Genomic DNA, 26,853 nt, shown 5'->3' with positions numbered 1-26,853 from the left:
TAGAGGCCTGGTTAACACTGAAAACTGGACACCTGGCAATCCTAATGCAACCCCATGCTCTGGGTGTCTCTAAACCTCTGACTGCTAGAACCTGGGACTGCATGACAGGAGGTGGCTCACTCAATAATTGCCTTCTTTTCACTACCTCTGAAGCATCTGGCATTGGTCATTGTCAGATGACAGGATACTGGGCCAGATGGACCCTTGGTCTGATCTGAAATGGCCATTCTTATCTTCTTATATTCAGACAACAAAAGGCAGGAGAAAGGAGGTGGTATCTAATATTTAATGAAAAAAAGGGTAAATAGTGAGGTGGCAAAATTTGCAGACAATACAAAACTACTCAAGATAGTTAAGTCCCAGGCAGACTGTGAAGAACTACAAAAGGATCGCTCAAAACTGGGTGACTGGGCAACAAAATGGCAGATGAAATTCCTTGTTGATAAATGCAAAGTAATGCATATTGGAAAACATAATTCCAACTACACGTATAAAATGAGGAGCTCTAAATTAGCTGTTACTACTCAAGAAAGAGATCTTTGAGTCATTGTGGACAGTTCTCTGAAAACATCCACTCAATGTGCAGCAGCAGTCAAAAAAGTGAACAGAATGTTGGGAATCATTAAGAAAGAGATAGAGAATAAGACAGAAAATATATTTCCTCTATATAAATCCATGGCATGACCACATCTTGAATACTTCATGCAGATGTGGTCGCCCCATCTCAAAAAAAGATATATTGGAATTGGAAAAAGTTCAGAAGAGGGCAACAAAAATGATTGGCGGTATGGAATGGCTTCCATATACAGAAAATATCATATTGCCTCTATATAAATCCATGGTACGACTACATCTTGAATACTGCATGCAGATGTGGTAGCCCCATCTAAAAAAAAAAAGTTATATTGGAATTGGAAAAAGTTCAGAAAAGGGCAACAAAAATGACTGGAGGTATGAAACGGCTTCCATATAAGGAGAGACTAATAAGACTGGGATTTTTCTGCTTGGAAAAGAGACGACTAAGGGGGGATATGATGGAGGTCTATAAAATCATGACTGGTGTGGAGAAAGTAAATAAGGAAGTGTTATTTACTCCTTCTCATAACACAAGATCTAGGGCTCACCAAATGAAATTAATAGGCAGCAGGTTTAAAACAAACAAAAGGAAGTATTTTTCACACAACGCAGTCAACCTGTGGAACTCCTTGCCAGAGGATGTTGTGAAAGACAAGACTATAACAGGATTAAAAAACAACAACCAGATACATTCATGGAGGATAGGTCCATCAATGGCTATTCGCCAGGTTGGGCAGGGATGGTGTCCCTCGCCTCTGTCAGAAGCTGGGAATGGGTGACAGGGGATGGATCTCTTGATGATTACCTGTTCTGTTCATTCCCTCTGGGGCACCTGTCATTGGCCACTGTTGGAAGACAGGATACTGGGCTAGATAGACCTTTGGTCTGACCCAGTTGGCTGTTGTTATGTTCTTGAAGTCCCAAAATAAATTTCCTTAATATTATTGAAAAATCCTGGTGAGTTACATTTCACTATTAGATGGAACAACCTTAAATATTCTCTATAAAAGTAGCATAGGAAGGTAGGAAATTCTGGAATAAATGAGTTCATTAAACAAAGAACCTCATTGTATAAAACTTTATGTAAAAGGAAAATATTTCAGTTAAACCAATCTTTTTAAGAAAACTCACTCTACAAATGTACTTTAAAGGATATTAAGGGGTACCTTTTCAGTCGGGACTCTCTACCCAGTCTCTCCCTGTGTATGCACAAAATGGTGCACACACATACTTTTGCCTGCACTGTCCAGGTACGAACAGTTGTATGCACACTAACATTTAAATTAACCCTTTAACAGTCTAACACTTGGGACCATGTAAGTAAGTAGTAGCATTTCTACCTGCAAAATCCATTGGCCCTAATGATTTTTACAAGTAGAAAAGCTAATATGCTCCCAGGTTTTAGACTTTTTAAAGAGCATGCACAAGTGGAGCCTGAGGCCTCTAAATATCTAATCCACTTGCTTTACGAATTTTTGAATAGGCTTTCTTTGCTTTCATTATGCAACATTAAAGGTACCTACATGTACCATGACCACCGGCTCCTCCCCAGCACTACACATACGTCTATCTAGATGTCTCGAGAGATCCGCAGCCATTGCACCAGGCAGGCATGTGACCATGAGGATCTTCCGGTCATCGCATACCCAGTTATCTATGTTTCTAATGCTCAAATCACCAATCACTAATACCTGTTTCTTCCTAATAACTGGAGTTCCCTCTCACGGAGAGGTATCCTCAGTGCGAGAAGATACCACATCATCATCTGGAATGAGGGTCCAACTATGGGATTGTTTCTCTCTGCTCCAGTTGGATATTCTCCTTCCCTGAAACTTTCATCCTCCTTAACAGCACAGAGGCTGTCAGTCCAGGGGTGGGACTGTTCTACTGTGCCCTGAAAGTCTCATCTCTGTATCTCCCTTAGCTCCTCCAGCTCAGCCACCCGGTCTCCAAAGCCCATACACAGTCTTTGAGGGCCAGGAGCTCCTTGCATCAAATGCACACATATGCCACCTGCCCAAAGGGCAGGTAACCATACATACTGCATAGGGTGCAATAAACTGAGTAGCCCCCACTCTGTTGCAGGACTTCTGCCTGCATTCTTTTTTTACTCCTGCAGCTCGTTCCTTTGTTGTTGTTTTGTTTTTATCAGGGGGTGTTTTTTGGTTTAACGTTAAAGAAGTTTAAGGAATGTTAAGTGTATGTAGCCCCACCTCCCACACTTCCCCTGTAAATTCCCTTGCAAAACTCCTGTTAGCTGCTCCTGTTCACTGGAAAAACAACAGGGAATCCGGTGGCACCTTAAAGACTAACAGAGTTATTTGGGCACAAGCTTTCATGGGTAAAAAACCCACTTCTTCAGATGCATCACCTATTCACTAGATTGCTGATTTCACTTAAATGTCTATCTGTTAATCTATGCAGAAGTTGCCTTTGCACATACTGTTCCAGAACTTTGATAACCATAGCTCAGGGAGAATGTACTCTCCTGTGCCACCAGAGAGTCATTTCAGACCAATCTTAGTACTGCTGCTTCCTGCCTTCTTAACATACCCAAATTCTCAGGTATGCAGCAAGTACCTATATTGCTCTGTAGAGCAAGCTAATTGCTATGTTGTCTGCAGCTTAGTCTGCAGTTGACAACAGGTTTGTATAGTCCCCAGGCAATACGCAGAGACGGACAACAAGCAGAACTGAGTTTGTTTTTAACATATACTATTTTTTTCTTATAAAACAGAATACTACCCTCTGAAAATGGCGGTTCTACATAACTACATGAGTCATCAATAAACCACTGTTATAAATGTTTACTGAGGCTCAGAAGGGGAAATGACATAAATACAGCAATATAACATAGTAAACAATTTGATGCTAGATTAGGTGACGTTTAGGAGGAGACATTTATTTTAATCTCTCCCTCCATAAATAAACAAATTGGGTTCATGCAGTTGTAGTAACTGCATTACAAATGCATCTTTGGATATCCACATTTGATTTGGCGGACTGTGGAGAATAAGTATTAGGTTTTTAGGTTGGTTGTTTTAGGTTAATTTTTTGTAAGTCTGTAATGTATTTAAAAGTACCCAGATTATAAGACGGGTACATATTTTCTTTAAAAGTGAAATAAATAAATATAATATCATAAAAATGTGCATGGCAGTTGCAATTTGCATGTGCAAATGCCAGAATGACTTCTCTTTTAAAAACATATCTGTGTCTTTATCTTAGCGGTGATTTTATATGTGTTAGAATAACAAATCTATTTCTGCATTCATATAGCCATTATGTTTGTCAGTCATAAAGCATTTATCCAACACAGAAGGTTAGAATTCAGGACCTTTTGCTCCAGTGGCCCCTTCCCATTTGCACTAAAGGAGAATCCCCCTTCGCTGTCATTAGGAAAGATCAATCAAGGTTCATCAAAAAGTTCACCCATTTTTCAAAGCTTTTACAATTATGGACTGGCTTTTGATCAAACCTGGTCTGAGCTCAAACATAACTTGGTCACACTAGGATTTTGGGATTTTTCTAGCCTGAAACTCAAGGTAGAACTTTGGGGCTATGGGACCCATGGGAACCCAAACTGAAATGTTTGGTAAAAGGCGAAAGATTTATACGATCTGAATGCTCTAGTTAATCCCTGTGAATTGTAACAGCAGATATTTGTACAGCTCTAGTTAGCAGATGTAATAATGTTTTCCCAGTGTAGGCCAACCACTAGGCCTGAATTACTTTATTAGTGGGGATTGGATGCAACCACTGTAAAAGCACTGGAGCTAGTGTAACCCACACACCTCCTGGGTGTGGTGTCCTGTCCCATCTAGTGGAGCTGAGACCACTGAGAGAGAGAGACAGAGAGAATAATGAGTCTGCTCTGCAGCCTTAGCTAACAGCATGTGACTTTTAGCTCATGCTGTAGTGGCTCATGCACTAAGCTCCAGAGATCCCTGGTTCACCCGCTGACAACCAGGGTCTGTCAGTGTTACACTAGTACAATATTCAGCAGCCTGCTTCAATAGGCTGACACAAACAGACTGCATAAATGTGTTTTGTGACTTTTGAAACCACTGCTTTTGTTCTGGGCATTTGTGCTCTTTAATTTTGTGCAGTACTCATATACCACAGTGAGAGGTACTTTAACAGAAACAATAAACAGGTAAAAATGTTCTTGTGTGCCTTGGGGCAGCATTTATATCATATGAAACAAAAGTCCACACCTAACATGAAATCAAAAAGCCTGAGACAGGAATTTTCACTTTCTGAACTCCTTTGCCCTGCAGCAACACATTATGAACTCCTTTCCCTCTTTCTCTAGAGAGAGACTATGGCAAAAAGATATTCTCACAGTACCCTTAAACAGAGCAACAGATTTAGACAGAAACCAGTCCACAGAAAAAGCAAATGCATCCACACTCATCCTGTTGGGCCACAGTGCTGTTTGATCCACTTACCACCAGATATTCTTGTACCACCTCAAAGAGGCTGCAAGGAGAAAACCCTGAAATGGCTTAGGTCCTTCATTAAATCTAAAAGGTTATTATAGGAAACCATTTTTCCATCTTTGGAGCCCTCTAGAAACCCCCAAGTCTCAATCCTCTGCCTGATACTATGCAATGGCTATATGAAGCTGTTTTGGACCACATGGGTCGTGGTGCCAGAAGCATACAGATAACACACACCTTTATGTCAACGTTAAACAGCATTTCCCAAGCTTTCTCAATGCTCAATTCAGATTATGACCTAGATGCAGAGCAACTGCCTAGAGCTGAACCCAGGAAAGTCAGTGGTAACGCTGGTGGGAAGAAGGAACCAAGTTGTTGAACAAGTCCCTCCATAACAGCTTCCACAATGAGGGCATTTGCCCTTCAGATTGTCAAGTTGGTCTGTAACCTTAAATTCCTTTAGGACACTTCACGGCTACTAGAAGTCCAAATACCTATGGCAACAAAGAAAGTCCACTTTCATCTACAAATAGTAGGGAGATTGTATCCCCTCCTATGAGACACAGATCTGGCCACAATGATCAACCATCCATGACTTCCAGGCTTGAATACTACAGCTCATTATGTCTTTCAAGAATGAAGTCTCACATCCTGAAAAAACACATAAAACATAGTCAATCTGCTTAGTAACAAAGGTCACTGTGAGTGCTCCAGCCCAGTGCTCTGCTTTCTGCACTGGCTGTCCAATGAATACAGAGCCCAGTTTCAAGATCTCCCTCAATATTTAAAGCCCTCCATGGGATAGGCTCTAGTAGCCTGAGAGATTGCCTCTCCTTCTGCTACCATCACCTTCCACCAGAACAATTAAATTATTGACCAAAAGGGGAAGATTTGTGAGCTTAGGAGACAGAACTTTGACAGGAGCTTGACAAAGACTATACCTTTCATTAACATAAGAATGTTCACTCCCACTTCAGAGCAAAATTCAAGTTAGTTTTCCCTCAATAGTTCTTCTAACACCGAACCCCGTCACAGAATGTAGCCCACTAATTAGGTTACTTTGAGCAAACCTGAAATTTCAAAGCAAGAGAGTTGAAATTACTTAGTTCCTCCTGTTTCATAACCAAATTATGCACAACTACACATTTTGTACACTCTGTCAAAACTATAAATCAGGCTGTCTCTGCTCAAAGTTGAACCCACATTCTGATGAAGGCTTCTCTGGGTAGTTATGGTAGACAATGCCTGCCTTCTTTTGACTGGCAAACACTATGATCTTTACCTGGCATTGCACACCTTTCCAAATCCATTTTCTCTACCCTCTCTCATATGTCATCAGCTCCCACTGCCGGATTCACAAACCATGGTGAATTCTCTGATGACCATGGCTCGAGCTTCCAGGCTGTAATGAAACCTGAAACCAGGCAATTTCAGATGGTTCTGAGTTTTGTTGGGAACATTTCAGACAGCTCCAATTTACAGTTGGTCCATCTGTTAAAAATAAATCTGTGTGTACCTCTAACTACACACATATGGAAATGCATCAAGAGCTGCACAGAATGTGAAAGGAAAATCTGACGTAAATGAGCATTCCAATACATTTGATGATGGTACAATGGTCAAAAAAGATGCCAGTGATGACAGTTGAACGTCCCTTTGCCTTCCCAGCCCCCTTCATATATTCTCAGGCATAGGATGACAAAGGGAAGTCCACGGGTCACATGAATAGATACTGTAGACATGTTACATTGTCGGAATTCCCTTCTCCACACAACCAGAACCACCCCCGCCTTGCTGTTTAGTTCCGTCAGTCTGCCTGTTGAGGAATAAACTACCCTACTACATACAGAATAAATTATTAAACAAGAAAGACTGATGCCCTTGCTTAACACTCTAACACAGTCCTTGTTACTTAGCTCATTGATAGTATGAAGTAAAGATACAGATCAAAACTTTGGAGCTGAACACCTTCAAACTGTGAATTGGAGCTGAATGTTATCTATCTTATAAGGCAACAAAATAAAAGCTGGATCGGAACAACCCTATTCTCAGGAAAAGTTCAGATTTGGATTGTATTTTGTTGCCATCTCTAGCCTGAAGAGATGCTTATGCCTGTGTTACAAAAGCAACAATATCTGAAAACAGCCAAGTTTTAAAAGGAGCCACCATGGTGCAGTAGCTATACCACAAGACTGGAACTCAAGAGACCTGGGGGTTCCATTCATTCCGACAATGATTTGTCACGTGAACTTGGACAAGTCATTTAATCTCTCTGTTTCATTTTCACCCTCTGTAAAAATGGGGGCAATGATGCCTAGCAACTCCACAGTGCAACACTTGGCTAGGAACCTGTCCTATCTTTTACATTGAACACCAAGCTGGGAGAACATCGAGCGTACTCGCTGGGGCCCTACTTCCTTTAGAGGATCTGGTCTGCTGGCTCAGGAGTGTGACCCAGCCTCCTTTGCACATATACTGAAATTGGTGCAACAATTAAGTGCACTGCAGACCATGTTCTCCAAAGTCTCCTGAGTTGGCCTGCCTGCTTGGGGAAAATGGCTAAAGGACCTACCACACACAATTAGACTTCTTCCATTCTACTGCTCTATTCTGGTTTTGAAAACAGAAACATTTTGTCCAATTCCACAAAGCACATTTAGGTTTGTGAAAGTTGCTATACAAATGTATTAACTAAAACATTCTAACTGATTTTAGGAAAACCCACACAGAATATAGCATGCTTCGATTTTATTTCCACTACCTTAATGCAAATGTTTCAAATACATCTTCCAGTGTATTAACTGGCTTCTTTGGTTCCTTATTTTTATTGTATTTCACAGACTTCTAGAGAAATAAAAAAACTTTAAACAGAGCTCAACTTTTTGGTTTTTAAAAAAAATCTATTTTCCCAGCAGATATAAAATGCTCCATCAGCTTTTCCTGAAGAGAAACAGAATAGCTACTCTTACTGAAAGAAAAGAACTTTAATAAAAGAAAACTGCACGTGTGGCTTTCTTTGTTTGTTTTATCTATTATGACCAGATTAGGGCCCAGGCTTTATACTTATTTATATATCCTTTTCTTCTTCATCTCTTTTGAAGGTGAAGCCCCCCCACTCCAAAGTTACACTTTATACTGAAAAGGGAAATGAAGTAAATGTAAGCAAAGATTTTTAAATCTATTTCCAAAGCTAATGGAGAGTCTTTAGGGCCACAAATCAGGTTTACAAATGTCTTACAAGCCCCTTTTTCTGCACTTATCGCAACCATGAGGGTCAATTATCCCTCTGATAAAGCACACTGAATGCAAAACTAAATAAAAAATGTTCCCTGGGAATTAAGTCCAAACATTTGGTGATAGAACAGAGCACAAAATTGGCAGAGTTGGTGCTTTCATGCAGCGCTGGAGTATTTGTTATATTTACTTGCCTTTTCCAATTATAAAAACCCAATTACTTGGTATTGAAAATGCTCATTTCCCTTTTCACCTTTTGTTGAGCACAACCTGTGGAATTGGATAGCAAACTGCATCTCAAAATGCCTGAATGATTTGATCTTTAACACACACTATCCATGGCTGTAGCTGCCATGTATGCTCTGCTCATGTGGAGTTTTTTCTTGCTTCCAAATAAGACACTACACTCACAGGAAACAAAAGATAGGATGAAGTGACTATTCAGTTCTCATAGGTACGGATACAAAATGAAGACATGCTCCATAAATCTATACGCCCTTTCTGCTTCTAAGGGTTCCTTTTAGATTTTAAAAATATTAACTGTAAAAAGAAATATAGCTGGTAAGAATGGTATTGTAAATGGGCTTGTCACCATACTTGCCATATTGAGTTTCTTACCAGAAGCAAATATATGTGAACATGTTCAAAGCATGGACAATAATTGTCTGCTTGCTGGAATACTTGTGTATGTGAGGATATTCTATAATTAAACATACATTTTTCTGTGCTATGTTTCCAGGTTCTGAAACCCAGGGGAGGGTATCAGTTAATAAGAATATTAACTAGAGCTGGTGACAAAGTATTTAAGCACATCCATTCAAATAAAAACTGAAATTTTGCTCCTACTGTAGTCACAATACCTTTTATTCATTTCCCATAAATATCTGTAGGACAGATTTTCTGGAGTTCTGCCCCATATTTACACTGTCTGAGGATCAGGCCCTTGTACAAGTGAATTTTCCCCTTTCCTTCCCACAAGAACATTCAAGGACAGGAAAAGTACTGTATACAATTTTGAGGTGGTCGACAGCCATCTTGAAAACTCTTGATGGGTTTGAGAGCCACCCAACTAGGGAGCAATAGCAATACCTCATGACTTAAGTAACCAATAAGATCACAACAATAGTGATTACAAATAATAAATATGCCAAGAAAGATATGAGGTGGAAAAAGAGCTAGGAATATCTGGCACGAGACTTTGTAAATATTGGGTAACATTTATTTAAAATATGGAGTATTACTGAAGCGTTCTTTTACTTAGCCAGAGAACTTCTTTCTGTAACAACATGTGTACACTAAAGAGTGACAACCAATTGGGATGATTTTTTCCCCAACAAAGCTTGAACAGTCTATGGACAACACCTACCAGTTGTATTGTGTTAGACTTGTAGTAATCGCAAACCAATAGAAAACTTATTATTTGTGACGATAGCAAATGTGAATAATTTAGTGCCTGACATTTTTAATGCACTGTGGGTGACAACTTTTTTTTTAGGTCTACAACCACTACTTAGTAATTTTCAGGCATGACTGATAAATGCAGCTAGATTTCCAATGCCATTTTGAAACTTGAGGTAGTAATGCACCATCAGTAATATCTGACACATCAGTATTTAATAGAAATGCTTCATTAATGTCCGGGAATGTTATAATTGGATAATTTGCAATAGGCTGTTTTAAGTAATTAGATGCTTCACTGCACTCCACTGTCTGTTCATTTGAGTCAGATGATGGACTGAGCTCTCCTTCCATGCTGTCCCTTAATATTTTCCCAGCACAGGAACAAAGGCCTGGCTGTGCTCTTACTTCTGCAGGATCATGTAATTTTTACCAATCTCTAATGCTTGTTAACAAAATCACATGGGGGGGGGGGAGGAAAAGAGAATTAACCCATCTGTTTCAACTGATTTGTTTTTTTAAACTGGCACCTTTGAAACTTACTTCTCTCCACCATTCAGACATGATCCATGTTCTCTCATGCAACACAAACTATTCTGGATAGCATCATTAAAATGTCACACAACATTCCGCAGCCAAATACATATAAACAAGCCAACTATTCACAGCAGATTATAACATATCACAGAGGTACAGTAGCTTCTACACAAGTTGAAGGACAAAGATGAGGAGAGGTAAAATGCCCAAGTGTTGGGGAGAATAACTAAGCATGGGAAAAGCAGAATGGGCTCAGTTACTGAGATTTTATTGTCTTAAGCAAAGAGGAAGTTGGATCATATACCAGGGAAGACGTGGATCTTGATGTATAATAAGAAGTTAATATCTGGCACTTCTTTGTCTTCTATCCAAATACCTCAAAGTATTTTGTAAACATTGACATATTAAGCCTCAAAACACTCCTTTGGATTAGTATTATTATTCAAATTTTACATATAGGGAAATTAAAGAATGGAGAGGTTAAGTGACTTGCCAATGGCCACACATGAAGTCTGTGACAGAACCAGGAACGGAACCTACGTCAAGACACAGCGAGACAATTTCCAAAGGTGAAGGTCTGTTTGCTATAAGGCTATATCGTCTACAGGAAAATGTGAAAGAAGAGTGGGTCTGGTATTTGGAGAGGGATGGGCTGGAGAGAGAAACAAAGTGAGGGAGAGACAAGGAAAGAAAATCCACAAAGGATATTGAAGACTAGAGGGAAGATTTTGTAATGGATTCTGAAATGGTTAAGAAATTATTAAAATTTTGGAAGATGGGGCTGATGTGACCCTCCATATGAACAAAAGGAAGCATTGAAAGTTTAGATTTAGATGGATTTTAAAAATGGAATTACAGTAGCCAAGAGGAGACGGAGGCATGCATGAGAATTTCAGAAGAGTAGTAATCAAAATAGCTTCCACACTGTAGTGATATATATTTCAGGTACCAGTGCCTGTGTAATTCCAACCTGTTGAATAGTGGACTTAGCCATATTTCTCAGCACCTAAATTTTAAATTTAAATTTTAAGCACCTAAATCCTTATTTTCACACCTGAGTCACTGGCTTGATTTTCAAAGGAGTGGAACTCAAGCATTTCTATTTAGCTTGCCATAATGTAACTGCAGCGGTACCATGTTATCTCTTGGCAATAACCCCCATGCTATAGGTTATCCAAATGTTCAGAGTCAAAACTTGCAGTATTTTGATTTAGTCAGATAACATCTGTGATGCATATACTGTAATGGGCGATATTTCAGCATTAAGTGCATTTTTAGAAGCACTGAACCAGAAATCAGTTAAGTAGTAGTGGTGAGGGATAACAACACTGAATTAGAAATTTTCTGACTTGCCTGTGTTAGTTCTGGCTGTTAAGGAACCTAAATGCCTGCTCTATTATAGAAATAGTCTACTCATAGCATCACAGCTCGAAGATACGTTAACTCGAAGATAACTCTAGTTATAGGTCCATGAAGCCTTTTACCCTTTGAGTAGGGAAACTTTGGTCTCTAAACATTTCTCATGGAAGCTATCAATATAATTTTACAATCCATTTATAAAATGTTCTTAAAATATAATGGAAAAATACTGTTTCTATTCTGCATTTAAATTGGGTATAAGTCATCTCTTCTATTTTGTGACAAATTGTCTTTGTAATGCTGTATGAATAGGTTATAAGTTTAGCAGGGGGCTCAGAGAGACCTACTCAATCTGAGGAGAGAATTCTGCACAGGGGCCGCCATGCAGTGGTCAAACTCAGTCTTAACCCTTTTCCTCTGGTTAAGGAGTGGAGTGATCACCAACCTATATACAATCAAGGATGAGGTCAAGGAAACCATGAATATACACAATATCCTCCCAACTCTGCACAGAGATGGAAGTGGGGTCGGTCTTCTCCAACTGACTGGAAGCTGGGGAGATGCAGTACCTCAGCATGTCCCAAGAGAGAGAGTTCCTAGATGGAAGCTTCAAAAATGGATGTGTCTGTGAGAAGATGGGACCCCGCAGGAATGAAAATAACCTATTCCCAGTAACTGGGGAATGCATGGACAAAGGGAAGGAAGACAGCTCCCCTCCTCACCTTCTGTCCAACCGATCCCGCCAACTTTCCCCCAAAACAATAAAGGCACAGTTCTATTCCCTTTGTCTCCCTCCTGAAAGAGCTCCACAGCTCTCAGGTATGGAGTGGTGATCAGTAGCCTCCACTTTGATTGACTCCAGTGACAACTGTCCTCAGGGATCTGCTCAGTGCAGAACCAGGTAACTTGGCTATGTTTAAATTATTTTTTCACCATGGAGGGGGAAGATTTGCTCTAAGCACATTTTCAGGCTCATATATTGATCTCTGACTCCATGCATAATTCACTTTGACATAGCTAGTATATGATCCTGAGTGCTGGGCCATAAGCTGCAGAACAACTGACACCAACTTTAGATAACTTTCCCCATGTCTGAAAATATTATTCTAATTTTTAAACCATTAATGGAGCCAAATACTGAAATCCAGAATTGAGGCAATGGGAGAGGTAAGAAGTGGGGTGAGGGAAAGGTTGGGGTGGTGGACAAGGCTTTCCAAATCTCAGGAACAGTACTAATTACTGATTTCCAAAGAAAATATTCCTTGAGGATATTTCCTTAATTGTGCTTCATACATTTATGCAGAACCTAAACGAAGCACAGTGCTTTACATTCAATTCAGGCATATTAGCCACTGATGAGTGATCAAGAATAATGTTACTTTAATGAGAGAACTAGTTTATATTTTCAGAATTATCTGGCACCCTTAGAGGCCTTCTCTATTCTTACATTTGAATAAAATGACTCATTTCTACTCCCCTTTGACTTGGCTAATATATTTGTTTATGATCTAGTTTTCAGCTAATTTCGGAGGTCATGCAACCTAAAAGCCTTTGTTTGGATGGGGTCTACAATACTGAGCCTCTAAAATACTGTTCAATACATTGAAAAATGACCTAGAATCAAGGTAAAAATGATTTTAAAAAAAGCAGAATGTAGATCTCATATGGGATGGGAAAGATCAAGAGTTTTTATAACACGTTTTGAATAAAACGACAATCCTGCTATCTGTGGATGAGACGGCTTGCCAACTGTTCATTAGTTCCTGAATCTGTGCTGTTGCCTCGCCCTTTGCTCTTTGGATTTGAGATTAGGTCAAAAACATGCCTTTTTCTGACTTTTCTGTCTCTGAGGATTGGAGCTTGATACTGTCAAGGAGCATTTTCCACTTCAGGCTGCTGATTATTTAAAACTGTAAATATGGGCATACGTGCACAATTGCGCACACACTGGTTCAGATTTAAGTCCCTTCATAGCAGTGCCACTATGGATTCTGGGGCAAGCAGCAAGGATGTCCACTATTCTGCTTTTTCCACTAGAAGTATAAGGGAAAGGCATCAGAGAGCAGCCATCTGTTTGACTGACCCAATTGTGCAGGTGTTCTTTATTTTATCTCATCCATATGGTAACCTTAATAATTAAGCTTGGCAAACCTCAGAATTCTTTTTGAAACAAACTCAAGTACATTATGTTATGTTTTGTTTGGCTGAAGGTTATTTCCAAGTCCTACATCTCCTCTTTTAAAGCCACCAACTTTCCAGACTTCATTGCACCATGACCTGTGAACTCCCACTAAGCAGCCTTCCCATCCACCAGTTCTTCCCAATTTTCTGTCTTCTTAACAACACCTCCTCTGGCTTTTGGATCCCCCTACCACTGAAGATATGTTGTGAGGCCAAAATGTTTTTATTTGAGGCTCTGACGCTTCCACTTTGAAACCTTGCAAAATCTGGCTGGCAGCAGAGTTTAGTGTGCTCCGAATTGCATTACGAGTCAGAGCTGAAAGTTCAAGTAGACATTCCAGGGCCAAGTCATCTTTATATTTTATCTTTAAAGGTGTGTGTATATGAAGACAGCGGAATATGAAGGTGTATATATGAAGTAGAGGTAGAATGGAAGATCAACTGAGGGGCAATAGTCATAGGGAGAGATGAGTTGAGGGCACAATGGAAGGTCAGCCAACGTGTGGACAAGAATGGAAGAGGAGGGAGGAAGGGTTACATAGTTTTGGATGGGCTGGCTCCAGCAGGGGGGTCAAGGAGAGAGGTCCTCCATAGTTTAGGAGATTCTAGTAACAGTCAGGTAAGTATCTGACTTGAACGGCCGAAGCTTTTAAGGTTAATTCATCTATACTAATAATGCCTTTCAGTAAATTTATTCTTTTGCCTAAAACAAGCTAAGGTAAATATCTAAGTGAAAAGAGATCAACAATTCCAATAAAGTCATTTTTACATGAAGATTCCCTAATAAGTGATTGTTGTACTATAGACTGAATCTCCTCAAAAGTCCTCAAAGTAATTATTTATGCCACAGCTTGATATAGTCAGATTACATTGTTTGTACCATTGTTGAACATGATGCTTTGCTGCTGGTTAACTTAAGTTTAGATCATGTTGTGCCTATTTGCTGAGGATATGTACATACTGCCCCCTCAGAAGGAGAGAGATGCCCACTGATGGATGGGAATCGTAAGCCTGGAAACAACAATAATCTAGAAAACGCTTCCCATTTTGGCTTTTTTGGCATGAAAACAGTTGGATCTTGCAGTGAAGTTGGAAGCTTCGAGGCATACTTCGTTCTCCATAAGTTGCTATATTGAACTGCTAAATAACATTTGTTATCTAGTTTGTAATGTCCCTATAAATGTACAAGAATTTCAACTTTAACATGGAAGGTCCTCTTGATATAGAGACCTTCACCCCAAAGTGGCTGGTTTGAATTCAGCACCAATTGATAATGTATGAAAGTCACTACTATTTAGAGTTGGGCAGGAAATGGTTATCCTGTCCCATGAAATGTCAAAATTGCAAAAATATTAATGAAATGAAAAAGATTTTTAAATTTTTGGGGCGTCAACCAAAATGCTTATTTTAAAACAGATAGAAATTGAAACCTTTTTTTCAGTCTAATCAGTTTAAATTTCATAATTTTTTGTTTAGAAAATTCCAAAATAAAACATTTTGACAATTTTGAAATTTTTTCTTGGCATTTTTTTGAGTTGGGAAATTTGTTGAACCCAATTCTGTTTTGCAAACAGTTTCAGTTTTGACAAATGGGCCATTTTTTAATGAAAATACAATGCCTCAAAAAATTTTCAACACACTCTATTACAATGTAATGGCTGTTTGGTTAAATGAGTTTTGTGGTGTCATTCCAATTTCAGGTATCCATATCATAAAAGCTGCCACCACAGTTGGCTCTAAAATGCACCTTTGTTGAAAGTTCTCAGCAAAGAGGCTGTGGATTCAATTGCTGTTCAACTGGTTTTCTTCCCTGCTTGCTAAATGGAACATTTTCCTACATTTTCTTAGTTTTGATTTTGTCTTTGGAAGAATTGCATTGTTGTCTAAAGGATATAGAAATATAAGTACCATGACAGAAAATTTTTGGATTCATTCTAACTTTGCCATGGAATGAACCCTAATAGCTTTGGCCACTATGGTCATAAACTTCCAGAAACTAATTCAACCTATGTTATTTGACTACTTGTACATTTGTGCACCTAAAATGTGATTTTTGTTTACTTTAACATACAGTAACTCATGTTTACTATGTTACTAAAAAATCCCATGCCCTTTGTAGATGAACTACTTAGATTCTCAGTGTCCTTCCTATAATTGTAATTTATACAATAATAGAGAAAAGATGTTACTCACTTGTGTTTATCTTCTGAAGTGAGATGTGCTTTTCCAGCTGTCTACGAAGTTTCACTTCTGCCCCATATTTGCCGGTAGTCCCATTGTCAGCCAGAATAAAATGGGAGTGCATACTATTGAGTACTGTCAGTTTACTCATAGGATTGGACATTGTCTGGTATGGTCGGACCACCTGCATTATAGAGACAGAAAGTGCTCAATACGACAAGACAGCAAACACCCTGTGATTAAAGTAAATCATGAGGTACAAAATATTTATGCTGAGTTGTAGATAGGTCACAATTAAAAAGTAATTGTTTGCCAATAGTTACTACTTTATGGTATTTTAGATATTGCAGTTTCCATGTATACATCACATAGGAAATAACGTGGCACTTATAATGGTGTGGTATCTTTTGGTAAATATTGACTTACTAAGCCTACCACTGTTAAAAAGAACTCTAGGATATTCTCTTTCAATGGGACTGGTAGTCTGAATACAGTTACTTTTCAGGCACCTTAAAGAATTTTTAGAGCCTCTGCACATTGGTGAATTTCACCCTCAGAAGAATAATACTTGTAATCTATGTCATCCCAGGTCAATCAGCAAAGATAATACTTAAAGATAATACTTAATACTTAATATATACAATCTTGCAAATTATACCACAAGTAACGTGGTTATTCCACTAGTGCTGTACTTTAAACATGTGTACAATTACTCAGATGTATAGAAAAAGGAAAATATTTGGAAAAAATTCAATTTAATGGATAACATACAACTTTGATGGTAGATTATTTATCATTTTAAAAGATAATGCTGTCAGGCATGACTTATTGCTGTATTAACATGACATGATACAGCGCAGTAGGAGGGACAATCAAATAATAGTGTAAGACATGGTGGATAACAATAGCTGGTGAGCTCTTGGGATGAGGCTTGTCTTCAGTGTGTTTTCTGTGCTGCATCTAGGACACCTACGGGCAGCAAAAGTCTGCTATTAACGAAGGGCTTGTCTACCTGGGGAACTAGCCAGGCAATAGTTACTCCACACTAGCTTCTGAAGTGGGCATGCTTATTCCTCACAAAGAGTGCCTTTTTGCAGTTAAATTTCCATTTTGGAAGTGGATTAAGCTAATCCACAAAAAGGCACTCAGTGTAGAAGAACTGTCCACATGGGGACCTCGTGCAAATAGCTATTTGTATTTTAAATTCACACCCTAGTTTATTTTGCAATAGCTTCTCCATGTAGACAAGCGTTAAGAAAGAATCTGAAGTCCCCCTTTCTCTTGTTATTGAAAAAGATTTATGATGGAAAAGTAGAGGTTTATAAAGAATAGTACTTGATTGAAAGTCCCTGGCCAAAGGGCTCTTTTTATGTTCTTAAAATGTCAGTGCTTACAGTACTTTTGTTAGTCCTCTGAAGACAAATGAAAGCCTGCAAACCTCTGTAATTGTTATAAAGTATCACACAGAGCAGTATTCAGTTAGGCATTTGCCAGGGAGAGAGAAAAGACCAGGAGGATGGCTTGCCAATGTCGTGCAGTTCCTTCCTGTACTGGAATAGGAGATTGATTTTGGCTGTAGTTTCTTTATATTTTTTCCTTTTAATCCCCTCAGTCATATAGAATTTATTCCACAGAGGAGTAAATGTTAATAAATATTAATGCTTTGTTAAAATAGACTCATCAGCTAGTTTTTCTTATATTAGTAAAGTGATCATGCATCCTTTGCCACAAACCAAAGAAACCTCACAGAGTTTGGTTACTATTATCTGCTGTCTTGCAGCAGCATCTCATGAGCTATATAACAGAAAATTAGGGCAAAGAAAGTACAGTAATTCTGAGAAGATGGGCAAGAAGTTTGCCTACCTACTGCATGATTATAAAGAAGGGAAAAATTCAGCCCACTGGCAAATGAAATTTTGCTGCTCAAACCTGTACTTTGCACCTCAAAATAAGATGCAATGATTTCTGCAACTGTTAAGCATCTTCAGATAGTAATGGTCTGACATAGAGGGATAATGAGTTGCAGTTCAAAAGGTGGTCTGGGTATAGCACTGTACAGATTCAGTAAAGATGCTTAGATGCAGATGAGAAGGAAATGTTCTGGTTTCATGTCTGCTGTTAAACCAAAAGATCTGGATATACAAGAACTTGAATCATAATATTAATCAAAATAAGAAAAGAGTAAATAAGGAGATCCCTTACAGTGAGATTGCACAAAGCATGAGCAGTTAGTTCACTATCTGGCTATGCGGACTCTCTCCTCAGGCCCTATGCTATCAGCACTCCCAGCTATCATCGAGACACCACTGACTTCCTGAGGAAACTACAATCCATTGGTGATGTTCCAGAAAACACCACCCTAGCCACTATGGATGTAGAAGTTCTCTACACCAACATTCCACACAAAGATGGACTACAAGCCATCAGGAACAGTATCCCCGATAATATCATGGCAGACCTGGTGGCTGAGCTTTGTGACTTTGTCCTCACCCACAACTATGTCAGATTTGGGGACAATTTTATACCTTCAAGTCAACAGCACTGCTATGGGTACCCGCATGGCCCCACAGTATGCCAACATTTTTATGGCTGACTTAGAACAACACTTCCTCAGCTCTCGTCCCCTAGCGCCCCTACTCTACTTGTGCTACATTGGTAACATCTTCATCATCTGGCTCCATGGGAAGGAGGCCCTTGAGGAATTCCACGGGGATTTCAACAATTTCCACCCCACCATCAACCTCAGCCTGGACCAGTCCACACAAGAGATCCACTTCCTGGATACTACAGTGCAAATAAGCAATGGTCACAAACACCACCTTATACCGGAAACCGACTGTTGGCTATACTTACCTACATACCTCCAGCTTTCATCCAGACCACATCACACGATCCACTGTCTACTGCCGAGCCCTAAGATACAACCGCATTTGCTCCAATCCCTCAGACAGAGACAAACACCTACAGGATCTCTAACAAGCATTCTGAAAACTACAATACCCACCTGGGGAACTGAAGAAACAAATTGACAGCCAGAAGGCTACCCAGAAGTCACCTACTACAGGCCAGGCACAACAAAGAAAGTAACAGAATGCCACTAGCCATCACCTTCAGCCCCCAACTAAAACCTCTCCAGCGCATCATCAAGGATCTACAACCTGTCCTGGAGGATGATCCCTCACTCTCAGAGACCTTTGGAGACAGGCCAGTCCTCGCTTACAGACAGCCCCCAAACCTGAAGCAAATACTCACCAGCAACTACACAGCACACAACAGAAACACTAACCCAGGAACCAATCCCTGCAACAAACCCCGTTGCCAACTCTGTCCACATATCTATTCAAGGGACACCATCATAGGACCTAACCACATCAGCCACACCATCACGTGCTCATTCACCTGCATATCTACCAATGTGATATATGCCATCATGTGCTAGCAATGCCCTTCCATCATGTACATTGGCCAAACCAGACAGTCTCTATGCAAAAGAATAAATGGACACAAATCAGACATCAAGAATTGTAACATTCAAAAAACCAGTAGGAAAGCATTTCAGTCTCCCTGGACACTCAATAACAGACTTAAAAATGGCCATTCTTCAACAAAAAAAACCTTCAAAAACAGACTTCAACGAGAAACTGCAGAACTGAAATTAATTTGACACCATCAAATTAGGCCTGAATAAAGACTGGGAGTGGCTGGGTCACTACAAAAAGTAATTTTCCCTCTGTTGATATTCACCCCTTTTTGTCAACTGTTGGGAATGGGCCACATCTACCCTGATTGAATTGGACTCATTAGCACTGACCCCCCCACTTGGTAAGGCAACTCCCATCTTTTCATGTGCTGTATATTTGTACCTGCCTACTGTATTTTTCATTCCATGCATCTGATGAAGTGGATTATAGCCCACGAAAGCTTATGCCCAAATAAATTTGTTTGTCTCTAAGGTGCCACAAGGACTCCTTGTTGTTTTTGCTGATACAGACTAACACGGCTACCCACTGAAACCTGTTCACTATCTGTGATGCTTCTTGTTACAATAAAGATCAGAGACTACACAGTGATACTCCAATCCTCTTTGAAGGTTAAGAAAATTCTACATGAAGACAGCAAAACTCCATGCTCTGCGAATATTCCTTGGGGAAGCACAGCTCTGCATCAAGACCACAAAGTTTCAATTTATCATCCTTACTGATTTCCATTTCTTTTGTTCTTTCCAATCCTTCATGCTTCCTGGGCAAGTTAAAAGATAGTATTACGAAAATGAAATAAAACCTTTTGATAGGCTTTGTCTTTATGGCAGAATTAAGTTGAGTTTTTGGACCAACTTCTCTTGGTGAGAGACATACTTTTTGAGTTACACCAGAGGTTCTCAAACTGGGGGTTAGGACCCCTCAGGGGGTCATGAGGTTATTACATTGGGGGTCACAAGCTGTCAGCCTCTACCCCAAACCCCGCTTTGCTGCCAGCATTTATAATGGTGTTAAATATGTAAAAAAGTGTTTTTAATGTATAAGGGGGGTCTCACACAGAGGCTTGCTAAATGAAAGGAGTCAACAGTACAAAAGTTTGAGAACCACTGAGTTACACAGAGCTCTTCTTTAGGTGGGGAAAAGGTATTGAGGGTGTCACAGCTAAATACAAGATCAAACAGATAGTTTAGCATAAGTAGTTAGCACACATTCTAAGGGACCATTCCAGGTGAAGTGTCCCATTAACACCTCTGTAGTCATAGGACAAAAAGTGGGGGTAGTGGGTTACAGATTGTAGTAACGAGTTATACATCCAGTGTCTTTATTAAGACCATGACTTTTAGTGTCTAGCAAAGCTATGAATTTAAACTCCCAAGCTCATCTTTTGAAAGTGTTGTGCAGGTTTCCTTTGAGAATGAGGGCTGATAGATCAGATATAGAGTGATCGCCTTGTGAAAAGTGTTCACCCACAGGTCATACAGTGTTTTTGTCTTGAATGAACTCACATGGGAAAATGATGTGTAGCTTGAAAGCTTGTCTCTCTCACAAACAGAAGTTGGTCCAATAAAAGATATTCCCTCATCCACTTTGTCTCTCTAATATTCTGGAACCGACATGGCTACAACACTGCACATTATGTATCTACACATACCAGGGGAGGGTATATCATCTAGCCCAAACTTGTTGCATTCCAAGATAAAATGAGTGAGATTCAATAGTTTACAATTAATGGCACAGCTCTAAGTGAAGCATGGGGTGGGAGGCATGGAAAGGTAGCTTTAAGCCACCTTTCCGCCCTCCTGATCCTGGGCTACTCTGGGGGCTGGAGCAGTTCCTGGTGTAATTTAGATAGCCCTGGGTGTGTTAGTGCCCCAAATCTCTGCAGTGCTACATTGCTGTAACCTCACTGCTAATATGCCCCTCCTACCTCATGCTCATGCCTGTCAGGCCAGGGCTTGTTAGGGGGTCCTCTAAAGGCAGCCTCCCTCAGGTCTTGCACTAGGGGAATTCCCCTTGGCTAAAAGCGGGAATTTAAAGCCCCCTTTACATTGCTCCAGCCCTTTATCCTCGGTAGGAGAGCCAAAGTGGGGATGAAAATCTCACCCAATATATTGAACAAGGTCTCAGTGACTTTAACTATGCTTATTTTCATCTATTTTCCAATGACTGAAGTTCAAGCTTAGGTGCAACATATTCCTGGTGGACATCTGCTTTTATATTAACAAAATATACCAGAAAATCTTAAACAAAAGGATAATAGGTGACAATTTGATGGCAATGGATACTATACAGTATTGCAAAGTAATATATTCTGAATGACGTGCTGATCAATGTCTATTTCCTTTTTCTCTTGTTATGAAAACTGCTGCAATAATTTACTTTAGAAGTGTATATTCTTGATTTCTAAATAGAGACAAAAAGGCAGAGAAAGGGAAAAAACATGGTTTGTAATTTGCAAACAGATGAGATTTTTCTTCTCTTTTTATGTTCTGACTTTGGTTCCTAGTATACAAACTGCAAAATCTCATTTACTCTTCCTGAATGTTAAAGCTGCCTTAGCTTACAAATAAATAAAAATAAAAACAAATAAATACATTAAAAATTAGAGGCAATTTGGTCTGTCTCCTAATCTTATCAAACATATGATTCTCCTTGAATTAAGAAAATAGTCCACAAAGTACAAGTGAAGACAGAAATTCTGATTGGGGATTACAAACTCGAACGCGCCATTGTCTTCCTCAGAGATCCAACACAACTCCCACTGAAGTTGCACATACATAGCTGAGATTAGAATTTGACCCAATGGCTCCGCGTATAACCCTGAGATGCATGAATATGCTGGCAGTTCAAGAAGGAGCCGCAAGGTACCTCTTCCCTCCCCTTGCACACATAGGCAGGATTCCCAACTAGTTCTCAAAGAAGCACTGGAAGTGAGGTAACAGAATCCATCACTGAAGCAACCTAAATAAAAATAATAGTTCACGTGACATTGTAGTCTTTAAAAACCCTTAAACCCAGGGATATTAGCTAGATATGAGCCAGGATTTATTTTTGTAAAATGAAAACTAGGGATGGTTTGGATTCATTTTCCATTTAATCCAACCTACCTAAATTTACGGGCTGGATAAAAGGTTCCAGTTTCAGCTCATCTCTAGCATCATCACACAGAATATTTATGGTGCAATTCAACTTCAAGTACAGTGCAGTCATCTGTTTAGAGCCTTTAGTTTTGTTCAGCCACTGTCTGTTTTAAATGCCATGAACAATATAAAACAGTAGATTTCTGGCACTGTCAGGCCCATGCAGAGCATATACTACCGAAAATGCTTGCAAGCTGCAGCCATCCTGTTTTCAGCACCTGGGGTTTCAGAATTCAGAACATGGTTAGTTTGTGAACATAAAATACTTGGTAAGAAAAAAATTCTTATAGTTGTTCGTGAAGAATTTTGAACTGTAGCTTTGTGGTTATATTTCTTATTTCATGTGATGATTCTTACATGTGTGAATGGCCCTAGATTCAGTTAAGGTTTATACTGTGGACTTGCCTGTTCTGGTGTTAGTACTAAATAATAAATCCAACCACTATTGTCTCCTCTTTACTGGGTAACATCCCTTGTCTAAAATAATAATTGCTCTGTGTTCTCTAGAATTTCTGCTGTGCTTCTTTTCTGACCACAGAACAGTTGCTGAGTGCAAATCAGAGATTAATTAAATATGGGGGTGAAAAAAACTTTTAGAAAAAGACTATATTAAGGTTCTGGATGAAACCAATACAAGCAAGAAAATGCAGAGAGAACGCTGGAACTCTTCCTCCCTGCTGTGCCTACATCTAGCAGTTTTTCAGTGCAGTCATGGAACAGTATGTGATTACAAACCTATAACCAGACTTCAGTGATTTAGCACAACAGGACCGGAGCTCAACTTGAATTCTGAGTTTAATTGCTTCAAAGAGTAAGTTTTGTGAAATTAAAATTTCCACAAAATATTCCAGTCCATGTACTCCTGATACTCCTTTTGCCACACCATAGGATGTTGGAGATATCAATTTATTCAGGGGTTGTCTACACAGGGATATTTGGGAAATTTAAATCCAAATTAATTGTTAACGCTGTTTAAACCACATTAAATCCCTGTGTTGACACTTATTCAGTAACAGTAAATAAAGCTAATTGAAATGAAGGCCACTTTACTTCTGAATAAGAGTGTCCACACAGAGGCTTAAGGCGGTTCAACTGATGCACTTTAAATCCAGACCTTTAGTTAATCATATAATTTTCCTGAGTATCCCTGTATAGGTAAGCCCAGAGCTATACAATAAAAATTTTGAATTAAAATACACAAATTTAATACTAACTTTCCTTGGTCTAAAATGTGTATTTTAATGGACTTCCAAGGCCAAAGGGGAAAATCCTTAAGTCATTATTCATTCCTTAATCACCCAGAACTCCCACTGAAATCAATAGGAATTACACCTGAATTAATAAATAACAATAATAATACCAAGAATCACACCAGAGGAGAATCCGCCATTACATTTTGAACAAGATTGTCACTAGCCTCACACAAGTTGATAGGTTGCCTGGTAGCCCAACATTATTCCTGAGAGCATACAGAGCTGTGTATATCATGACTGCAGAACTTGCCACAGAATTGTGCTCCAGAATATCAGCTTTCATTTTTAAAAATGTGTTTCTAGTCCTAACTTCATGTTTTCAAGTGTAAACTGATGCTTTGCCGCCTTACAGAGTCTGCTGACAGGCTGAAAAATGGTTTTGGGGGTGTGAACAGGTACTTTCATCTCAGAAGGTTGTGAAGTCTGAAACCTCAGGACATGTAATTTAAATGTCAACACTATTTAATTATTTAACTGCTGCCCATTTTAGCAGAAACATTCATTTTATGTGCTTATCCTGCAATCCCAAACTGCCTCCTAAAGCTTCACAGGAGAACAAAGCACCAGCTTCCTCCTGCCCACTGGCAAAAGCTCCAGCCTCCCCTCTGACAACCTCAATGACTGAGTTGTGCTTTAAGGCAAAATTCTGATACGTACCAAAAACTGAAAATATGGGGGCAGTGTATGATAAGTGGGATTTAATATTAACAGAACATGGGTGCCACTGTACTGACTGTATTGTTCATTTTAATATTTAATTAATTAAAAACTTCTTTTCATTTAAATGAAACCGCCAGAGAATTTTTAGTCTGGTGCACGACTGTGTCAAAGAATCTGGAAACCGAACAGCTGAATTAGGCCCATCGCTGCAGAATATATGGGGTTTTGGCTATATACATGTGGTTTAAAAGAAGTAAGAAGAGCTCCTCTCCCTCCCTCCAGTGTGAAGAATCTGTGCACCATCCCATACAGTGAGTCCCCGAAGTTAAGGCAATTGATGTGCTGTGAAAGTTCAGAATGTTCTTTTAAACACCCAGAGCTTTATTATTTCCAAATCGTATTCCTTTGCACAAGGCAAAGCACGTATTCCTCCTTCAGTATTACATATATACCACATTTGTACTTTAATAAAATTCATTTTAATTACTTGTGTGTTTAAAACCCCATATTCAATGAAGAACACCTTTTAACATTCAGACAATTAAAAATGGCTGATCTAGTGTAAAACTTTCCAAACCTACACTGAACTTTCCAAAACATTTCCCGCCAGTTCTCTCCATCCCCCCCACGAGTCCTCTTCATTCTCCTAGCATGTCACACTCAGGCTGCACTCCTATTGCTACTGGGACTCTTTCCTTCCCTGACATCTGTTTAGCACTTCCTGCTCTGGGCTCCTGCCTCAGCTTCCGCTGTGTCTCTAACTGGAGTAGAGGAAAGGAGTAGGGAGGCTAGTGAGGAGTGGGCAGGGAAAAGGAGGAAGGAAGTCATCTCAGACCCTGATCCTGCCCATCCTGGCAACCTGTTAAGAAAGCAGGAGAAACAGCAGGGGAAGCTGGAGGGCAGACCAAAAGGTGGAGTCTGCCCCCTAAAGCAAGAGGTTACTTAAGTCTGAACTCACACAAAACTCCCATTGAAATCAATGGGGCTTTTTAGCTGAGTAGCTTGTGGCTCATAGCTTTTGTGACAGTTTTTTTAAACAATGACTCTTCCTATGACATTAATTTATTTAAGGCTGAAAGGAGCAGAGCCTACTGTAGGCATCAAAAGGAGAAAAGACAAATGAATTCATAGGGGCCTAGGCTAATGTGTAAAATTTCAAAAAAAAATTTACAGTATGAGACTTCTGACATAGTTGCAGTAATGAGTCTGACTCTCCATAAATCCATCATGACAAACCTCCAGCCCAAACAATGGCTGGGAGTGTTGGCAGGTGTGTTACACAATTTTGAAAACACTTGCTGAGCAAGTCAAATGTAGCGTGAGAGAGAGAGAGATTGAGATTCTCACCCTTGTAAATATCACATGCAGAAGCAAATTTTCTGTCTCCAATGCTGCTGATGGGGGAGGTTTAGGTTGGATATTAGGAAAAACTTTTTCACTAGGAGGGTGGTGAAACACTGGAATGCGTTACCTAGGGAGGTGGTAGAATCTCCTTCCTTAGAAGTTTTTAAGGTCAGGCTTGACAAAGCCCTGGCTGGGATGATTTAATTGGGGATTAGTCCTGCTTTGAGCAGGGGGTTGGACTAGATGACCTCCTGAGGTCCCTTCCAACCCTGATATTCTATGATTCTATGATGGTATCTCCTGCTCCACCCAATGAAGGGATGTTTTGACAATTTTTTCAGTTTTGATACTAATTTAACTAGACATAATGCACATACACAGAGCCACAATATATACTGGAATTTAATAAGTCTTCTACTGTTGGTTGATTTGTTCTGAGATTGTTTTATGTATATATTTGTGATACTCATTTTTCATTTTTTACTTGCTTTACTAGGATTTATTTTACATAATCATGGACCAAGGTGTACATTATTCTTCTCGTTTTTTCTTCGTGATATTTTTCCTTTTCAGTAAGTTTTATGGCATTCACCATTTTTTTTAATATACAGATAATGGTTTATGTATTATAGGTCATTCTCCTTGCCTGAATCTTTGTTTCCTTAAATCTACATTTTGTGTGTGTGTGTGAGACACACTCAGAAAAATGTAAAGAGCAAGAACTTCTACGAACCTTTCAATACAGATAATATTATACTTTAGGGATGGGTAGAAACAGAAATGATCTAATTTTGCACTCTCTCATTGGTCAATCCAGTTTCCATTTTCTCTAAACTATCAAAGTTTGGAGACAGAAGGGTTCAGTTACAATTTGTCTGTTATACATACACTTCAAAGGTCATAAATATTTTAGCTCTGTGAGGCTCGAAAGCTTGCACATGCCAACAGAAATTGGTCCGATAAAAGATATTACCTCACCTATCTTGTCTCAACCCTACTGACTTCAGTGGAGTTGCATGGTTGTAACTTTTGGCAGAGTTCAGCAAAAAACCCTCGTTTGTCATTCAGA

The 26,853-nt window shown here is 39.4% G+C and overlaps 1 protein-coding gene across 15 annotated transcripts in view; it reads right to left on the bottom strand.

Annotated features, from left to right (window-relative positions):
* Positions 1-26,853, bottom strand: part of TRPM3 (transient receptor potential cation channel subfamily M member 3) — a 618,857-nt gene that overhangs the window by 142,553 nt on the left and 449,451 nt on the right. For all 15 annotated transcript variants that reach the window (XM_075128732.1, XM_075128737.1, XM_075128735.1 and 12 more), the window contains one exon: positions 15,921-16,092. In XM_075128732.1, coding sequence (XP_074984833.1) covers positions 15,921-16,092 — 172 coding nt within the window. The remainder of the gene's footprint in view (positions 1-15,920; positions 16,093-26,853) is intronic.

This window comes from Caretta caretta, chromosome 5 (assembly GCF_965140235.1).
Source record: "Caretta caretta isolate rCarCar2 chromosome 5, rCarCar1.hap1, whole genome shotgun sequence".
NCBI lineage: Eukaryota > Metazoa > Chordata > Testudines > Cheloniidae > Caretta > Caretta caretta.
The sequence above is the reverse complement of the archived record's forward strand: the minus strand, read 5'-3'. Positions and strand labels throughout refer to the sequence as shown.